At 36.3% G+C, this 13,049-nt stretch overlaps 1 protein-coding gene and 1 long non-coding RNA gene across 3 annotated transcripts; both read right to left on the bottom strand.

Moving 5' to 3' along the window:
• Window positions 1-7,271: 7,271 nt before the first annotated feature.
• Window positions 7,272-9,989, bottom strand: LOC104742154 (uncharacterized). Its single transcript, XM_010463129.3, has 2 exons — window positions 7,854-9,989; window positions 7,272-7,643 (listed from the first exon to the last, which is right to left on the bottom strand). Exon 1 carries the CDS (start codon window positions 9,174-9,176, stop codon window positions 8,385-8,387), a length of 792 nt encoding a protein of 263 aa, XP_010461431.2. The 5' UTR covers window positions 9,177-9,989; the 3' UTR covers window positions 7,272-7,643; window positions 7,854-8,384.
• A 651-nt stretch (window positions 9,990-10,640) lies between these two features.
• Window positions 10,641-12,780, bottom strand: LOC104742155 (uncharacterized). 2 transcript variants are annotated; one of them, XR_015579491.1, is made up of 6 exons: window positions 12,258-12,780; window positions 11,911-12,006; window positions 11,731-11,828; window positions 11,555-11,614; window positions 11,070-11,146; window positions 10,641-10,951 (listed from the first exon to the last, which is right to left on the bottom strand). It is a non-coding gene; the product is annotated as an uncharacterized LOC104742155 (long non-coding RNA). The 2 variants fall into 2 exon arrangements; XR_015579490.1 differs by lacking the exon at window positions 11,911-12,006 and having other exon boundaries at window positions 11,731-11,858; window positions 12,258-12,727.
• Window positions 12,781-13,049: the final 269 nt, after the last annotated feature.

Here is a 13,049-nt window from a genome sequence, read left to right on the forward strand (position 1 = left end):
GTACTTGAAAAAAAATAACAGCTAAGATTTTGTAAAAGTACAGATAATTATTAGTTAAAAAAAATATTTTCTCTCTCTCTAATAAAATTATGGACCAAATTACAAAAAAAATTTAAAAAAATATAAACCAATCAGAATCTCAACTAAGATTTTATATCCAAGTAGACAATAAAATTATTTTTAATAACTAGATTTTAAAGATTTTATTAAGATTTCAAATTATGATTTTATTATAACAATAATTTTTCTTATTATATTATAATTTTTTTTAAAAAAATTTGACCTGTGCTTTAAGCACGAGATATCTCATAGTATTAATTATTTGGCTTTTCTAACTTTGTTTGGTTCAATGTTAAATGATCTGATTGAAATTCAAATACCATTTTTTTGGTATATCGACTAAAAGATGTTTAAATATTATGATTCAAACTCAAACACCAATATATTTGTTTGTAATAAAAGAATTCCCATCATTTTTGGTCAAACATAATTTTTTTCTGTTCCGAACAAATTGATTTTTTTGATATTTTTACACATATTAAAAAAAGTTTAATTTTTGTAATTTTTTTTGTTGATAGAGAAAATATAAACTATTAGCTAACATGCCATATGGTAAAAAACATAAAGTAGAATTTGTTTTTAATTTTGTAATTTACAAAATTAATCTCTTAAAAATAAAAATAAATTGTTTAAAAAAATTTCGGAAAACTGAGCCTGAAACTCAGATTGAGAAGTTTTTGGGTTGATTCATCTTTTTCTTTTGAGTCGAACACGAGATCATGGTGCTTTATCAATTATCATGGCCAACACATCAGCCAAACAAATGAAAAAGTGTAACATCCGCGAACCGAAATTTCAGTTTAGGATGTGCATCGATTGATGTAGGGGTGGTGTCGATTGATGCAAAGTCGGTTTTCGCGAACGAGTTTAAGTTAAACGTTGCATTTTGGGGTTAGAAAAACCCTGGAATCGCTTATAAAAGCAGAAACTCAAGGGTTTGACCGAGTTTGGCCGTTTCTGCAGAAAAAAAGAAAGAGAGGAAAAAGTTCTTGAGTGTTCTTGAGAGTTTGGGATATTTGAAGCTGTTCCTGTAGAGATCTGTAGCTGGGATTGTTGTAGGAGCTTCCTAAGAGTGTTTATCTTCTTGTTTGAGGTTCAAAATCTTCTTGGCAAAGGTGAGTGTATGACCATGGTTTATCTAAGCTTAAGATTTTTCTCTGATCTGCTTGTTTATGTGTTTATTTGGCTTGTTAGAATGTTGTTGAGTCGCTAGAGGGATTCGGAAGCTTTTCATGGCTTTGGTTTGTGTGTTTTGGTGGTTTAGGGATGGAGATCCGGCGAGAAACTTCGGGGAAAAACGATGCTCGGTATGTGTATCAGTCGATGCACTTTGTGTGTCGGTCGATGAAATACGAGGACGGCGCGGTTTGACCTAGGGGCATTGGTCGATGCCATGTGGAGGCGTCGGTCGATGCAATTAGGGATTTCATGCAATGTCGAGCATGCGTCGGTCAATGCAGTGTGAGTGTCGGTCGATGCAACCCCAGTTGGTGTTGGTCGACGCAGTTGTCTGGTTATTAATTGTTGTTTGATGGTTAGAGATATCTCAATTGCTTGTGTGTATAGCAGAGTATATGGGAAGATTGCCTCACTGAATGTTTATAAAATACTAACGCATTTCATATGTGTTGTGGTGCAGGTAAAGGCAAAGTGGGATCGTGGAATCAAGACGATGAATAGGAGGATGTTCTAGTGGCTCGTTGTTTGTGGTCTAACTTCTGTTAGGTTGTTAGAGTTGGGTAATTACAACATTGCTAGGTTGCTGGTTTCATGTTTTATGACTTTGTTGGATTGAATTATTGGTTAATTGTTATTAATTATTGGTTATTGATTTAATAGTGTTGTGTTGGTTGTTCTGCAGTTTGGTTATTTATGGTTAGGTAGCTAGTGGATATAGAAACACTAGTTAATTAATTTATTATTATTTTATTAAAAAAAATGGTCAGATTGTTTCAAAAAAAATATCGTTGAATTTTTATTTTTTTTTAACTAATCCCAAAAAATTCAGGACGAGTCCTATTTGTGTCTCTACAAAATCTGCGTAGTAATGATATCTCAGCAAAAAGTTTTAAAATTCATTTTGATATTTTATGATTTGTTATTTTCATAGTTTCTAATGTAAGATATTAGAGATTTTGTGGTTTAATTTTATCAGGTGTTAGTGCAATTTTAGCTGCAAAACTAGAAAGCATTTGACATTTTGTGACTATTCATATTCCTAAATATTTTTAATATTTGGTTGAACTACTTTAAATTAAATATCTTATTATATAAAACTTGATGTCAAAGTTACTCATTAACAAGATCGTGACACGTGTCAAATATATTGATTAGATGTTGACACGTGTCACGAATTAATATTTTCTTTCTTTATAAACGTCGTAGGACAGCAAATTAATATTTTTTTAAAAAATATTTTTCTAAATTATAAAGGAAAACTAACAAAACCAATAATTTCCCATTGTATCTAATTATATTATATGTGTGTTCTCAATAAAATTTAACATGTGTAAGCAAAAACTTAATTTTTAAGCATGTATATTAAACAATAAATAATGAATAACAAAGTTAAAAAGAATAACATAAGTTATTTAACATAATTTTAGTCGGATATAAATTGTATTTATCGTTGTAATATAAATTGTTATTATAAGGAAGTACACAAAACCTTGAAAGAATAATGAACTTAAAAAGAAAAAATTTCAATACATGACGTGTATTAGTATAGTTTTGTATGTTTTATTTTAAAAAATTTAATGCATATTGTAATATGAGAAACCTGAAAAAATAGAAAAAATGAGTTTGTAGAAATAAATTTTTGGTTAATTAATGAAAATTGACAAAAGTATTACGTATGAAATTATTACATATAGAAGAATAATATTTAGGATCTTTTTGGATTTCTAAAAATTTTGTGGATGTTAACTGATTCTTTTACTGATTAATTTTATTGTTAAATTTAAAATACTAACCAATAAACATATTATCTTATATGATGCTCATATTTTTTGTTATTAAAATTTTAACTCTAATTTATGAAGAAGTGAATTATGGTTTTACGATGAAAGAGATAGTTAAATGTGATTACTAAACTTAATATCTAACGATAAAATTTATTTTAGATTAAAAATTTTTCAAATATTAATATGTATCATTTAAACAAAAATCATTTAAGAATATTAGTAATTTTTTAATGTTAGATTTTATAATTTCAACACATGTATTTTTGTACTGCATATGTCAAAACATAAGATAATTCGAAATAAATTATAACTTATAGGAATGAATCTTCAGTTATTTGATGTAAAATATTTAGTTCTATGCATTAAGATGAATTGTGTAACTAAACTTACAATATGGTTTTTTTTTTCCAACTAAACATTAATAAAATTAAAAAAGAACTCCAAGATTGGTGACCCAAACAGAAGGATAAGAGTTTACAAAAGTAGATTAAGAAATTAAAGATCTTGAAGACCGAGCAAGGCAATCTGTCCTTGCGTTGAAGTCTCGTGGGATCCTGGCTAGGATGAAGGAAGGGTAGGATGTTCTGAGACCCGAAAAATCCTCCAGCAGATTCGAAAAAGCGGGCCAATCGTCCGGCGTCTACACCATCGCAACTAGCTCTGCACAGTCCGTTTCAAAAGCCTGACAAACACTCCAGCTGCCAGTAAAGACTTCATAGCCCAGATCAGTGCTTGTAATTCAGCGTGTAAGGGGGTAAGGCCTCTTCTGTGACTCTGTGCTCTCAAAAGAAGCGTTGAATCTTCTCCATTGCAACACCACCAGCCTAGACCCTGAAAAGGGTTCGTACCTTTCCATGAATCATCAACATGACAACGGGGAAAAGAGCCCATTTCCTCCAATAAAGGCGAAGGATACAAAAATCTCACTGAATAAGATTTGGCCTCCTCCCACAATAATTTATCATTAGCCGCTTGATTCAAAATTTCAATTGGCTTTATCTCGATTCCCCGGAAAACCTTTTATTTCATATCTTTCCAAATTGACCATACAATCCAGGGGAGACGAAAAGCTATATCTGAAACCCCAGATTGGGAAGACGCCCACTAGAATATGAAGTCTAAATTCACATAGATCGAGGCATATGGAAAGCCTCCCGGGTCAAGCAACACTGGGGACATCTCCCAAATACATTGCGACCAAGGACACTCAAAGAGCGAGTGGTTTATAGTCTCCATCGTAGAGGCACACCGCTTACACAAAGCATCACAACGGGCACCCCGATGCGCAAGCCGTTCTAACATGGGAAGAGTACCTGAGGCAATCTGCCAGAAAAAGTGTTGGATCTTCGGGGGTACATCTAATTTCCACGACTGAGCCCGCAAGGACATACACGTCGGCGTATACTCAACTTCCGCAATTAATTCCCGGGCCAACTGATAACCTGATTTGACCGAATACTTCCCTGACTTAGTAAAGTGCCATAATAATCTATCCGGTTGATAAGTTTTACTGACCGGCATCCTCCGAATAAGTGGTATATCCACCGGATCAAAAAACTCCTCAAGAATAGGCAAATGCCAGTCCTTCGTAACTGGATTAATTAAATGATTAACCATCAAACCCGGGAGCAACAGTCTCCCCCGACCATTCGCTGCTCTTGGACGAATATCCGGTAACCATGGATCACGCCATACCGAAATGGAAAAACCAGAACCTACCGCCCATCTCGCTCCCTGTTCTACCAACCCCTTGGTTGAATAAATACTCCTCCATGCAAAGGAAGGCTTATTTGGTTTTTTTTTGCCATAAGAGGATGTTTGTTTCTAAAATATCGACCTTTCATCACCCGAGCCATCAAACATGTCGGATTATGAATTAACCGCCAAAACTGCTTGGCCAGCATGGCATCATTGAATTATTCTAGAGCTCGGAAACCTAGGCCCCCTTCACGTTTATTTTTACATAATCTATCCCAAGCAAACCAATACATACCTCGAGCCTTATCATTGGACTTCCACCAGAAGGTGGGAATAGCACTCGTTAGTTTAGACGTCAAATCCTGTGGCAGTTTATAACATGACATAACATGGATAGGAAGTCCCAAAGCCACCGATTTAATCATAATTTCCTTGCCACCCTTTGATAAATACTTCGCAGACCAACCATTTACTCGATCATCCAACCGATCCTTAACGTAGCTAAAAACCTTAGTTTTCGAACCTTGTAGGTTTTCAGGAATACCCAAAGAAGAACCCATACCGCCCTCCTTAGAAATACCAATAACTGATCTCAATTGAGATCGTATATCAGAAGGAACCTTTTTGCCAAACATGATAGAGGATTTAGCTAGATTAACCTCTTGTCCTGAGGCTCTACCATAGTTGCCTATTATATCCATTACCGTCCTACATTCAGTCGCCTTTGCCTTACAAAAAAACAGACTATCATTGGCAAACAACAAATGCGAAACAGTAGGACTACCACGGGCGATGGTAATACCCGTTAATTTCTTCTCCCTTTCAGCCTTTATAATATTTACTATCAAGACCTCAGTGCAAAGTATAAATAAATATGGTGACAGAGGATCCCCCTGACGTAATCCCCTATATGGTCTAATAAAACCTCGGGGCTGACCATTCAGAAGAACTTGATATGACACTAACGAAACACACCACATGATCCACGAAATCCATTTCCTATCAAAACCTAATTGAACCAAAACCGCCTCCAAAAAATCCCACTCAACCCGATCATATGCCTTACTCATATCCGTTTTAAATGCCAAAAACTCCAAATTACACCGACGGTTAGTATTTAGCCCATGGAACATCTCCTGAGCCACAAGAATATTATCTGTAATTAAACGACCAGAAACAAAGGCTGATTGTGTTTCTGAAACCAAAAGGGGCAATAAACGCTTCAGTCGAAAACACAATACTTTAGAAATAATTTTGTAACTCACATTACATAGGCTAATCGGCCTTAACTCCGCCATCCGCTGCGGCCGATCAACTTTAGGAATGAGGAAAATATTAGTTTCATTTAAAAGTGGATCCAAACTGCCAGTTCGAAAAAACTATTTAACCAAAAACACCAAATCCCCTTTGAGAGAGGACCAGAACCTTTGAAAAAACAGAATCGTCATCCCATCAGGGTCTGGGGTTTTCTCCGGGTGCATGGCGAACAAAGCCTTTCGGACTTCCCCTTCCGAAATGTCCTGAGTTAGAGCTTTGTTCATACTATCCGTAATAATTGGGTTAATTGCTTGAAGCATCTCTGAAATATCCCTACTATCTGATTTCTTAAAAAGATCTTCAAAGTATGTTGTATCAATATGCTCCATACCCGAGGGTGATTCATCCCAAACATTATCGACATCAAATAGACCAACAATCGTATTACGCACCCGCCTTTGTTTGGTAGATGGATGAAAATAGGAAGTATTTTTGTCCCCAACCCTTAACCAGAATTTCCTGCTTTTTTGCTGCCAATAAATCTCCACATCACGATATGCCTCTTTCAATTTCCTCTCAAGACCCTGAATTCCCACCTGCGAAATCGAATCATCCATCTTCGCATCCTGAAGTGCCGTCTTCAAGAAGGAAATGATCGATGGGCCAGAACTGAGATTATTTTTCCTCCACCAGGAAATCGAATTCCTACAATTCCTTATTTTGTCGACAAAACCCGGAATCCGAAAATTTCTTGTCTGATTCCACCCTGACTCAACCGCACCAACTAATCCCTCTTTACCCAACCAGCGCTTATCAAACTGGAACTGCCGCTGCCGTCTCCGGACCGTCGTCAAACAAGTAGCTAAAAATGGGCAATGATCTGAACCAATCATCTCCAAATAATCTACTTTCAAATTTGGAAAGAACCCGTGCCAATCCTCGTTACCCAAAGCCCGATCTAATCGACACCGCACCACCTGATTATTACAACAATTCCCTCTCTAAGATAATTGTTCCCCATAACAAGAAAATTCAAGCATTCCGCAATGTCGAAGCATTGAAATAAAAGGCTTAAAGGAAGATGCTGGTCGCAAGGCACCACCCTGATTCTCATGATTTCCAACTAATTCATTAAAATCCCCAATTATAAACCAGGGATCAATGCGAAATGATCCAATATCCGTTAATTTATCCCAAACTTTTTCTTGGTGTTGGGGGAACGGATCCCCATAAACAAAAGACATAAATACCAATTGTTGCCCAATGAAGGCTCGTGTATCAATAATACGATCATTATCAAAGATAATAGAAAGATTTATTTCATCCTTGAAAAATAAAGCCAAACCACCACTGACCCCGCGGGGTTCAACAGTAAACAATTTTTTATAACCAAACTTATTTTGAAATTTTTGTAAATAAAAAAAACATTTCTTTGTCTCTGATAAAAATAAAATATATGGTCGATGCTTCCTCCACAAATCACCCAAATAATTCTCTGTCAGATCAGCCCCAATACCCTGACAGCTCCAGCTTAGAACCTTCACGTGGTGGTTTCAGGAGAGCCACCATCCCTTTCTTAAAAGGACAACTTCCGCCACCAACAGAAATGCCATCTTTTGCCTTTTGACCTTGCTTTCCCACACACCCCCTGTTTAATGCCTTTACCTACAGATTTGAGAGACAAAGCTTTAGCCAAGAGTCGTTTTCCAAGTGAAGCCAAAGGTAAATTAATCTTCTACGAATTGTGAACTCCTTTTCTAGCATGTGGATTACCCGCCGTAGGTTTAGAACTGATCTGCTTTCCCAAAGAAACTGTTTCCATAGCAGAATTCACATCAAGCATACTTAAGGAGAAAGAGTCAGAAGCATGAATACCTTGGATAGAATTACCCTCCGCATCTACACCCGACTCAGTGCCATCCTTAAGCATTAAATCCGACTCTAACCTTGAATCCTCAAGATTAGTGTTGTCTTCAAACTCCCCATCCTCCAGCAAATCATCAGTGCTCTCATTAAAACACTGATCCTAAAGATCCTCATCCCCCCCACCTGAACCATTCTCTACGGATACCTTCACGGGATTGTCCTCGACCATCACAGAGGAATCACCATCATGAGCAGGGTGTTGATTTCCTTTCTCACCAGAAGCCTGCTTGACCTTATACAATGGTTTTGGTCACACCGGTCGAATACCCTTCCTCTATTGGGGTACACCAGAGAAGTGATCCACCATGTCACCTCTAATCACCTGCGAACCAGAGGGATCGAAGCCCAAGTTAGATCCTGACCCACTGCTGTGATATCTCGTCTTTTGTCCCCAAGCATGGCCTTGATTCCTCACTTGCAGAGGAAAGCCGGAGAACTAGAGTCACCACCCCGAAACTGAGGTTGTCTCCTCTCGTTGGCCTACTCAGGTTGAAAATCCAAAGCACGCTTCACATGTTTCCTTGGTTTCTCCCACCCACCATCATGTTGAGCAGAACCTTGTATAACCACACCCTGCTGTCGCTGAACACCCCTCTTATCGGCAAGTTTGACCATACCTCGACTAGCTTGAGCATTTTTCAGCACAAGACAGACCAACACATCATGTGTTAAACGGAAACAGTGCTTACAGTAACCAGAAAGCTTCTCATACTCAATAGATACCACCACCTCATCACCTGTATCAAAAGGGACCACCAAGTGGAAAAGTAAAGGATTGAAACCGTTCACAGTAACACAAATGCTACCCGTATCCTCATCTAACTCCTTAATTCTACCAACCTTCTTCCCTATAGCTTCTAACGTCGCTAACTCCCACAGATGCATTGGGATTCCACCCACCTTCACCCAGAAACTGGTAGCCAAGGGATAAGAGTCAGAAACGATAGGTTCCCAATGTACCAATGAGATCATCCAGCCATCACAATGATAAGGACCATTGAGCAAGACTTCCTGAAGATCCGCTTCTTCCTCGAAGTTGAACTGGAAGGTATCCTGCCCCAAGTCTGCTCCCAAAACTTTAGCTTCCAACTTCCAAATCTTAGGCAGATTAGCAATCAAAGACTCCATCCTCTGAACTGCTGGATTCATTAACCTTCCAATCAGGGTAAGAGAAAATTGTTGAATACGCTGAGCCAAGACAGAACTCGAAATCTTGACAACCTTAGTATGGCCAATAGCCGCCTTGCCTTTGTTAAGTGTCAATTGAGCCATGATGAAACTCAAACACGTTGACGAAGATGAACGTTGAAGCGCAAACGAGAAAGCTCCGGCAATGGTACCCCAGCAAACCCACCAGTAATTGAGAACGAATAAAGTAATACCAACTTAATATACGATCACAAACCAAGATCACCAATCAGAGAGAAATCAGAAACCATATCTTCGTAGCTTCCAAAACATCCCGTAAATGTAAAAAACCAAATATTCTCTTCCACAACAACCACCATAGACAAAGAAAGAAGATCCCATTACCCAATGACTGAAGAATCGTATCGCCACTAGCCAAAATCATATCCTCGATAGCAAAGATCACATAAACACTCAGGATCAACTCGAGATACGTATCAATCCAAAAATCCACAAAAGGAAATTCCAAAATCAACCGACCTGGGACGCGAATCCATCCAGATATACCTGATAATCGCATCATTACACACCCATCCTCATGGATCCATGTATCCTTTCCCATTAAAACTCTCTGAGTCCTTATTCGCAAAACCCAAAAACCCGCAGATCCCCCACATGGAGCCGGATCTGAAATTAACTGACCATATCTCTCGAGATACCGAAATCGAACAGCCGTCCAATTTCGTATTCTACAACCATCGAGAGCAATCGAGAGACCTTCCCTCAATCCTCTCCCCTCTCCGCCGGAATCGACTATCTCAGATCGAAGCCCTAAACATCGCAGTCGCCCTAACAATCGGAGTCGCCATGTTATCTATGTACTGAAGTTAATTTATAGAAATTATATGATGTAATCTGGTTTATGATTATTTAACATATAGTTTATTATGATGGTATTGATATTTAAATGGTACTTATTATTCTATAAGAGTTTTTGAATAAAACACAAAAATTAATAAACAAAATATTATGTCATTTATAAAATAGAAAAATATATTACATAATTCAAATAGTCATAAATTGTTATATTAATAAAAATTATATAAAGAAATTTGAGAAAATATTATAAAATATAGCAGAAAGCCTTAAAACTATTATACAATAGAATTAGGAGAATATTAAAATAAAATACGAGAGATTTATATTCAATATTAAAATTTTATAAGATAAAATCTAAAAACATATATATTACTATTTAATTATTTTTAATAATTTTTTATATTTTTTATCCGCATTATTACGCGGACCGTTGAAAATAAAAGTTTCGATCCAATAATCTTTTGTTAACCATGTTCACGGAAAGTATATTTATAAAACTGTCTTTAATATTTTTTTTTTAAAGGGCAGGGGGGCCGCGTAACAAATATGCGTATCTTCCTTTGTTTGCACATAATAAGACAAAAAAAACTTAGGGGGTAGTTAACATAGATATAGTAGGATTTTGTAGGATTTTAATATTTTAGAATTTTGAAAGATTTGATTGAATTTGTAGGAGATTTGATTAGTTTTTAAGGTTTTTATATATAAAATACAAGAAAATGAATGTGATTGTGTAAGATTTTGTTATTAAACTTAAGTGATTTTAGTATATTTTGGAACACAAAAAAAAAAGAAACTTTTTGTTCATAAAAGACAGGACTAAATTTTATAAAGATTATGTTAATAACAGATCAAAGACTCTCTTATCCTATTGTATAAAGTGTGATCTCGACATCTCGTTTACTCTCGACAGCTTGAACAACTGCACGCTCAATTTCCTGCCTTGTACACTTAAGTTGTAGCTTCATTTGTGTAATCCTAGCTAGCTCATCTGTAATGTCCATTTTCAAATGCTTTGCTTCTGAATTTCTTCCTCGCCCCTGTCAAAATACCAATGAACAGATTCCTCAACTTTGCCATCATTCATCATCAATGCCGTAGTTGCATGCTCTTGAGATAGGTCAGAAGAAGCAACAGAGACAGAGTAAAATAACTTACTGGTGGCTCAGAAGGGAACATCATTTGAAGCACAATGCTTTGCTCAGATTCATCTACCTTATATGGGTTGTTGATGTCTGCAAATCAAATGAAAACAGTAATATTTAGAGTTTGATGTCTAAGGGAAACATTTTTCAAGCAAATGAAGCCATGGCAGTGAGAATCTATCATCAACAATAACCAGCTAAGCATAAAAATATAAGCTCACAAAGAAGGCAATAGTTGTCCTTCAAATGTTTGAGAGCAGACCTGCAAAGGATATATACAAAGCTAGACTGAATTCACCGAGTTAAGCACTCTAAGTGGCTGAATGTGAATATGAAAATAAGCGAAAAATGAACCATAAGTTTCTGATAAAGCTATCTGCTTCAAAACCATAAGTAATGTAATTCTTATTCTTCTACAAAGCAAATGAACAAATCACGTCTCCTATAACTTTCATGGTAACAAGACACTAAGAGAAAAGGATACCACATATTTTTTACCTTCTCTAAGTACACCCCAAGATGTTAATTTGAAAGTTCATTCTATCAACTTGTCTATTCCTGCAAAAGAACAAAAGCAGATGAATTTAGCAACAGCTCCCATAAACATCATAAGTAAGAGTAGTAACACACAAATGTGCAGATAATTATAGGTGGAACTCAGGATGTCTATGTACCTTTTTTCAAGTGGGATGTACGGTGGTTCCCAAGCCATTTTCATAGTTTTCATCGGAATGATTTCCCCAACCTCCCCTTGAACCGATGCAACTCCTATCTGATCAGAAGGGAGGATAGATGATTCAATCTGTAAATAGATAAGAAACAAAATGAATCATCAGGTTAATCTCAACTCTTACATGCCGTAGTTGCATGCTCTTTGTGACGTCTTTTAGTATTGAACATATGGGCAAATTGCAATATAAAAACAAACTGAGGTTAGTGTTGAGATTAACCTGCAACAAAGAGAAAGGAGTTAGTGAGAAGATGATGAAGAGAAGAAAAGAAGCACAAGGAGAAGAAGATGACAAAACAGAGTCTATAAGAGTCTAACAAGAACAACAGAAAGGTTGCAGCAACCAAGTAATAAAATTCACATTATCCGTTCTGAGAAAGGTTGCAGCAACAAGAGTATCTCAAAGTTCGAACCTTTGTAATCTTTAGCCATAATAAAGCGATTGACAAGAAAATATCACTTCTAGCTTACCTCGCAGCTTTATCCATATGGGGAGAAGAAAGCATTGACAAGAAAATATCAAAAACGAATGCAGTGCCAATATTTGGGCTTAGACCAATCCATGTCTTTCACAATGGCCAATGGGTAAGAAGCCAATCCAGCAGATGAAGTCACAGCTTGAGCCCTCCAAAGTATAAGCCACGGTGAATAATCACACCATGTAGAGACGCAGGTAAGCCTCTACAGATTCTTCTAACCCCATCTTTCTTGTGAATCGTCGATAGGACGAGCGTCAGACCAAGACCCAATTTCCATTGCCGAGAAAACCTATAAAGATTCAAATTGGCGAGAGAGAAACGATAGAGGAAGTCTAGTCAGAGATGAGGATTGAGGAATACACAATAACCCATTCATCCCGTGGTGGGATTGGAGCAAAGAATCGTTTCAATTTTGATTTCAAATATATATTTTTTCCCTAAAATCCTTTCAAATTCTATCTCAAAGGCTGTGATTTTGAGGAAGATATTTTTTAACTAGAAAACCAAAAAAAGTCTATTAGAATTGTGTAAAGGAGCATTTTATAAAAATGTTCTGAAATTTTGAATAACAGTAGATTTTAAGTCAGTTTTATAAATGATTGATTGAATAACAAGAGATTGTAAGTTATTTTAAATAATTTTACATAAATCTAAGTTGAATAACAAAGGATTTTAAAAGATTTTACATAAATCTAAGTTGAATAACAAAAGATTTTAAGAATACTCTAAAATCTTTTAAAATACAAGTTGAATACCGCTCTTAGTATTTTTAAAAAGGAAAATG

Source organism: Camelina sativa, chromosome 14, assembly GCF_030686135.1.
Source record: "Camelina sativa cultivar CO46 ecotype springtype chromosome 14, ASM3068613v1".
Classification (NCBI taxonomy): domain Eukaryota; kingdom Viridiplantae; phylum Streptophyta; class Magnoliopsida; order Brassicales; family Brassicaceae; genus Camelina; species Camelina sativa.